A 7,594-nucleotide genomic window follows, 5' to 3' on the forward strand; every position below is an offset into this window, starting at 1 on the left:
ACCATCTTGGTGATTTAGCTTGATTGTCATATCCACTAAGCCTTTTATGAATATTTGAGTTGGTGGTCTCCCTCTATTTACAAATGCCAGTGATCTGAACTTAGGGAACCATTTCTTACAAGTAGTTTATTGGTAGAAATCTGTTGATTTAGCCAACCCAAATGACTCGTGAACTTACTCAGAGAAATTCATAGCATGGGGGGATTACTGGGAAGGAAAAAATGTTTCCTTACTACAAGATGTATTTTTCCTTTTCCTTTTGAATTTCAAAATTATGTATAATGAATGCTTTTTTTAACACTGAGAAAAATAGAACCCAAAAAGTTTTGAAACAAAAGCTTAATTTGACTTTGAAATATCTTGTTTGTTTGTAAACTTGAGTTCACTGGAGAGACAGAGTCACAATACCTGACTTGGTGACCTTCTGTGGATTCTGGAGGTTCACTGCAGAGGCACCTTCAGTGCCCCCTGAGTTAGTACAAATGTGCTGAAGTCTTCAGAGCCTTGCAAGATGAGGACCTAGAGTTTTTCACGGCTGTATACTTTGGAAAACCAGTTCTGTATGGCAGCCAGGGGTAAGGGATTAAGCAAGCTATGGATTAACTGATGCGTGGGTTCATTTCCACTCGATACCTAGGCTGCTGGCTACACTGCACTGTATATATATTATCTTAAGGTCTTACAAAGCATTTAGCACCTGGTATCTGGAATCTTATTTACAAAACTCTGTGGTCTTCATCGCATCAGAGGAACCAAAAAGAGTGAATTTAAATAACAACCAATGATACCCAGGATGTTACTGAGATCAGCAAAAAGGAATTGATAAATGACCCTTCTCTTTCTCTTGTTTCCAGCTTTTGTGAAACATATCATGGCTAACTGAATGCCAGGTGAGTCTCTTTTATCCTCCTTGAATATCCTATTATTTTGGTTTTGGCATCTGAGATAGGCTTGAAGAATGTGTAAATGACTAATCAAAGAGAATATTTTCAGCATGCTGCACAAGGAAGTACAGGCTTTGGGAAGTGTGGCTGGAGCTGTCTGGGAGAGAAGGATCTGAGGGTTCTAATTGACAAGCACCTGAACATGAGCCGGCAGTGTGCCCAGGTGGCCAAGAAAGCCAACGGCATCGTGGCTTGTATCAGCAATAGTGTGACCAGCAGAAGCAGGGAGGTGATAGTCCCCCTGTGCTCTGCACTGGTGAGGCCACACGTGGAGTGTTGTGTCCAGTTTTGGGCACCTCAGTATGAGAGAGATCTCGAGGGGCTGGAGTGAGTGTAGAGGAGGGCAACAAGGCTGGGGAAGAGCCTGGAGAATAAATCCTGTGAGGAGAGATTGAAGGAGCTGGGACTGTTCAGTGTGAGGAGGAGAAGGCTGAGGGGAGACCTCATCACTCTCTACAGCTCCCTGAAAGGACATTGTAGAGAGGTTGGTGCTGGTCTCTTCTCACAGGTGATTAGTGACAGAACAAGAGGGAATGGCTTTAAACTGCAACAGGGGAGGTTCAGACTGGACATGAGGAAAAAATGTTTCACAGAAAGAGTGGTCAGACAGTGGAATAGGCTGCCCAGGGAGGGGGTGGAGTCACCATCCCTGGATGTGTTTAAGGGTTGTTTAGATGAGATGTTGGGGGATGTGGTGTCGGGGAGAACTTTGTAGAGTAGGGCTGAGGGTTGGACTCGATGATCCCAAGGGGCTTTTCCAACCTGAATGATTCTGTGATTCTGTGATTCTAAGTAGGATCAGGATGAGTCAAATGTTATCTTCATCCTATCAAGTGCATGGAAAATTAGTGACCTTTCTACAATTGTCTGGTAAATCCAGACATCTTTATTTTAGAAGCCCGACATAATATATCCTAAAAGGGTTTGATTTCCAAAGAACAAGTGTTCATTCTTTTATGATTGACTGGAAACTTCAAAGGATGCATATTTTTCATGTCCACTTACAAGTCTCTGCTCCTAAACTTCTCCTAAAAAGGCAAGGAGATAGAACTGAGCTGACTAGAGAAAGAGTGGGCAAAAAATACAAGGAAAAGTAGATAAGGAGTAAAGCATGCTTATGTCACCTAACCAACACTAGGAAGATAATTATTTGCCTTCCATAAATCTGGCTCCCAACACCTCCTGGCAAATGGTTTGGTTTTCCAAGAAAAGACATGAGCTTTGTCTAGCACTTTTTCTGGCTTTATTCAGTAGTGTTCTCCAAACCACAGTACCATTAAGGGTATCTCTGTCTCGCCATTGCAAATGAGCTGCACTTTATTTCCAGTATTTCCTGGTCATTGTTTATTTTTGTATTCCTGGAAAAAGTGCCCACTATTTTCAACTGGCATTCACCATTATTTATGTCTGTCAGCTATTGGGGAAGGTCTGACCTGAGAGTTAACCAACTTCATATATTCTGCAAAGTATCTGATAAACTGGGAAAAGCAGTGGCTTCTTTCAAATTTGTTCTGGTTGGTTCGGGTTTTGTTTGTTTGGAGTTTCTTTTTTTTTTTTTTTTTTTTTTTCTGCTTTGGTTTATTTTCCTACTCTGTCCTGACCAGGCCCGGCTTTGTTTTGTTTTTGGAGCTGACATTATCCCAGCCCACTGAGACCTGTCTGTTGTGTGGCGACTTTTGATTATGTTCATTGGCACCCCAGGGAATAAGTAGGAGTCACATCCAGGTTTTTGGGACTTATGTTCCAAGACATAATTGAACAAAATGTAAACTGTCTAAAAAGGATTACTAGTTTTCTTTTCTTATTATGGTCCACCTTTCTTTCTTAAAAGCATTTATCTTCTCTGAACACACATTTGGTTTTCCAACACTGGCTCCCAGTTTTGGATTCCAAAGATTTGGACCGGTCCACAGTCATGGTGGGTAATCGCACAGCTAGCATGATCCTTACTTGTTGTTTAGAGATGTTTCAATACTTAATCTTACCCTAAACCCACTGCCATGGGAAATTCCCATTCTTATGCCAAAAGTCTTTCTAGTCACCTAAAGCAACTTCAGCCACTGAAGAAGACAAGTGAGCAGTGGTAGGCTGTAAAGCTCTCACAGCTGGGAGTTGCAGCATAGGGGCCAGCAAGAGTGTCTTTGCTTATGGTGGTTTTGGAAAGGGAGCTGAGACATCCTGACTCACAGAGAACCAATGTGCCACTGATTTGCCAATGAGCCATGATGGGCGTCATTCAGTGGTGGTATCTTCCACTCCCTGCTGTGTTGCTGTTGGCATGTTTAGGGAAAGACAAATGCAGTCTTTACCCTTGAAAGGGTGGTGGCCCTTTGCCATAGAGCATATAACAAACAAATCCCAAAAAGCTGGATTTGAACTCAGTGGGAATCTGGATCTGAGTCCAAAAATAAAGTAGTGGCTCGTGTTTCTTGGCCATTCCCATATGGTGGAGGAAAGCTAGAGCTGTATCCCGGTGTAAGAACTGAATTGTGTCTTTCCTTTTCTCATTCTTTATTCTATGAGCATAGTTGTTTTGACTACTCTGTATTGACTTCTTACATACAGCCCCTCCACTGGCTTGTCCGCAGGTGCTACATACTATTCATAACAGAGTAATCAATTACATCTTCAATTAGTGACTCCTCCACTGTTTTTTTCAGCCCCCCCAGGTCAAGTGTTTTGCAGGATTATAGCCAACTAGTCTTCCTTCACAGTAGACATTGTAGAAAATACTCTCAGATTGACTACACATCGGCTTCTAACACTATTCAGCAGGAAAGACATGGGCAGCAGGATGCATTAAGCTTTCTCACATAACTGGAAAGCACTGTACCCTACTTGTGCTCCAGTGACCGTTTCAATGTGGAGCGGGGCTGTGGGATATGTACAGTGGACAACATGGACCCCCTGTGAAGGCAATATACACAGTTCTCCCCTTGCTGTGTGACTGAAAGTGTATGAACATACTCAACCTTATCTCATGGTCTATCTCTTGGGTACATATCTATTCATGGGAGCTAATCAAACAGCCCAAAATTCTGGGAAAGAACATCTTTGGGAGTGAGTTGAATGTTGTCAGAGTTGCTCAGATACCTATTTCTCTAACACAGACCTTGTGATACAAACCCACCCTATTTAAACACATAAGCTCAAGTAGTAGTGCAGTACAGCTGTAGGGACTGTCCATAGTGTGTACACAGAGGCTCAATTCGGTGTCCCACATGTAGGTTCATGGCATTGTTTGAGATGCTCCAGGTGTCTCATATATCCCTGGCCTCACAGACGGGATGCAGAGCCCATAGCAGGCTAGTGCTTTCTGGCAGCTGGCAGCCAAGCGTGGCACTCTAGGACACCTTAAGTGGCTTTAGGTGCTGAGGTGTGGGGAAGTGAATTGAGCCCTATGGCTTGAACTCACATGGCCGTAGGTGAAATCCTAGAATATGCCATCAGTATTTGACTGGCTGACATAGTCTTCCTTGGCTCCCATCAGATTAAGATGCCTACAGGTAAGTGTCTACGTGAAAGCAGGGTATCTCTGTTTCTAGACCTAAAGGAGGTCCAGTTAGATGGAGCATGCAGAGTGGTTCATGTCATCCAAAGAAGGGACGTAGATGCAGTGAGTCCAGCTGCCAACATTGAGAAGGACAAATCTCCCATGAACACTATGTCATATTTGCCATATGTATGGGAATGTTCTGAATGCCTTGGGGCTCTCAAATTGCATCAGATACTTATGGTTTGGGAACTGAATCTTGCCTGAAACCTAGATGTTAGCTAAGAGAAATCCCTGTGCTCAAATGTTGCCGATGGGAGACTAACTACAGATCATAGAGGGATAACAGAAGTAGGAGAAACATTCTAGTGGCTCAGGATCTGGTCTGTTTTTCTGGAAAGCTGAGTCTTTACCCTGGCTTCATGTATGGCATGGCTACATTGCACCTCCATATCGCTGCTTCCCATGTTTTGTCCATCATCTACACACTGAGTGTAAGATTGTGGGGTTGGGACTGACTAAGGCTATTTTGTCCTATTGTGCGATTACTCTGATGTCAGTTGGCATCTACAAAGTACAGAGACACTCAGTTGCAGGCCTTGCTGCCAGTAAGCTGAGTACAGAAGTGAGGCTGATTCCTGGTGGTGTTGTTTGTCTCTTCTTTCTTCCTCTAATGCTTAAAAATAACTTTGTTTTTAGGACAAGATAGGCGCCGAGAACCCCAGATGCTGGCCTTGGATTTTGATGTAATGGAATGTCTTCTCATTTTTCAGCCTGGACTCCCATTACAGAGCTACAAAATGTGCTATTTCTAAAGTTATTTGGATAAATGTTTTTTTGTTTGTATTGTCTTTCTTCATGGGAAGAGGGTGGCCTCTGTGAAGATTCAATACTTAGGAAACTGAAGAAATTGGAATCTGAACTGTGAATACCTGGTCATTGTAATTTTTTTCTGGTACAAAATATAAACAGCAATGCAAAATTGTTAAGCAAGAGGGGAGAAAAAGGGAGTAATTTTTCTCATTACTAAATCATTCAAAAAGCATATTTGTCATGTAGCCATATCCTTTCCTCCCCTCTTCCTTCCAAAACAACTGGATCTTTCTCTTTGTGTTTATTGCATTTGTAAAAAAAAAAAATAGATGTAAGAGAGTAAGGGAGAAAAGAAACTAAACCGGTTATATAAATTTAATGTATGCAAGGAATACTCAGTCTTTACAGAAAAACAGTAAAGGAAGAATGCCCAGCAATTGAACAAACACAACCTTGTTCACATGTTTCTCAGCTTTGGAAGATACCACCTTTAATGTATAAGATGTAAAAGAAAAAAACAAAACAGAAGTGTACACAATATTTGCTAAAATGCATCTCTTCTCCACAGGGATTATTTCCCATTCTAACAGTCTGACCTAAGAAACAAGTAAAAAGCCTTTCCCAATGCAAACTGGAAATTGTTCTAATATACATATCTTGGTCCTGTAGCTTTTCACAGTAAAACATGGGATACTTTACCACCTGGTTTCATCATTGTTTCTGTGTCTGTGTAAGAGAACAGGAAATGGGAAATAAATGCTGTTGGGAAAAAACTCAGTAGAGGCAAAGGAAAGTTGAGAAGCGTGAAAAAGCACATTGATTAAGTTGGCTCATTTTCTGGGGAATAATAATTTAAAAAGTAAAAAAAAAAAAAAGATATATCCTTTGGGTCTGAAAAAAGAGAAACTAGAGGCTGATACAGTTTGTTAGGAAATATCAAAAAACCTGAATATGCAACACTCCATTTAAGCAAGAGGTATGGTTAAAACAGACAGCTTGGAAACTTAGTAGAGGAAAGATAATCAGCGAAACATTGGAATGCCAGGATAAAAACTCTATAGCAATGGTTGAATAGGTCATCCCCACAGAGAAGAATTGTTATGAACGAGAGAACACAAGCTATCAAATTTCATGAATATACAAACTGTAACAAAATGTACCACTGAATAGCCATTATAGAAAAACAGCAGTTAAAGACCTACATGCAGTATCAAACTGATGGCAATAACAATAAATTGCTAAAGGAAATTCAAAAAGCTAGTGAAGAGAGAGGACTAGAAAGATACTAATAATGACAGGAATATCTTCTATCCAGTCTGGGTTAACTGTACACAAAGGTGCAAGTAAGTGGCAAAAAAAAAATTGTCACCACGGATCAATGGTTTTGAAGAAACCACCTCTGAAACAGCAGTCCTGAACAGAGCCATGCGTTGAACAGGCCATTGATAAAGCCTTGAGATAAGCAACTGGGTCTTCTCGAGTGTGCCAGAGGAACACCAGAGACAGTCACCAGCAGTGGTCCATCTCCCCCTAAGGGCTCTTTTTGTGGGCAACCTCTTCCATTCTCAGCACTGGCTTCTGTGATTTCCTAGGGCCTAGTTTGTCTTGGAGCAAACACCATTTCATAGGCATCTTTTCTTCACCATCTTGTAAATATATATTTAGACCTTAATGACAGCCTAATGTTGTTTTGAATCAAAGGTGTACAGTAGTTGGACAATGTGGTTCTTTCTCCCTTTCCTGCTGTCGCAATGAATCATCTGGGAATGTCTCCTGTCTTCTGTGATACTCTTTCAAGGGTATCTCTACATTAAAGACCCCTTGAGCTCTAGGACTCATGCAACTGATGAGCACCATGAGGGCTCCATACAGGAACACTCTGCTAGCAGGTACCATCTGCCTACCTCCTCTTTGGACTCCATCCCCTGTTGTTTTGTCACCAAAGCTCATCTCTAAATTGGGCTATTGTCATCACATGATGGCTACATGGTCTAGTCTAGGGCCAGACCGGTCAAAATTTCCCTCAAGATCAAAGCACAGTTGTTTGTTCTGACTTCTCCTCAGGGAGATTTAGTTACCACATCAGGTGCAGCATAGGTGGAGAAGAAATCCTAATCCCTCCAGTGGGCCATCAGCTGCTTTCTTCCTCAACTGCTAAACACAGAGCCAGCACCCTGCCCCTACTCAGACTCCCCGTAAGGGTTCACCTTGAGGTATTACATCTAAATCTTGCAGAATATGTCACCATACATTCCCCAAACAACATCTGTCCTCATCCACGGATGCAGGTGAGCCTTTCATCTGGGCATATGGGTGGAATTCACCCATCTAATTGCAGGTATCT

General features: G+C 41.9%; 1 protein-coding gene across 1 annotated transcript in view; it reads left to right on the plus strand.

The window, feature by feature from the left end:
• MYL3 (myosin light chain 3) overlaps positions 1-5,949 on the plus strand; it is a 38,753-nt gene extending 32,804 nt beyond the window's left edge. The window contains exons 6-7 of the mRNA XM_074845096.1: positions 855-890; positions 5,137-5,949. Coding sequence (XP_074701197.1) covers positions 855-883 — 29 coding nt within the window. The 3' untranslated portion in view covers positions 884-890; positions 5,137-5,949. The remainder of the gene's footprint in view (positions 1-854; positions 891-5,136) is intronic.
• The last annotated feature ends 1,645 nt before the right edge of the window (positions 5,950-7,594 follow it).

Source organism: Strix aluco, chromosome 1 (assembly GCF_031877795.1).
Source record: "Strix aluco isolate bStrAlu1 chromosome 1, bStrAlu1.hap1, whole genome shotgun sequence".
In the NCBI taxonomy this organism is placed as follows: domain Eukaryota; kingdom Metazoa; phylum Chordata; class Aves; order Strigiformes; family Strigidae; genus Strix; species Strix aluco.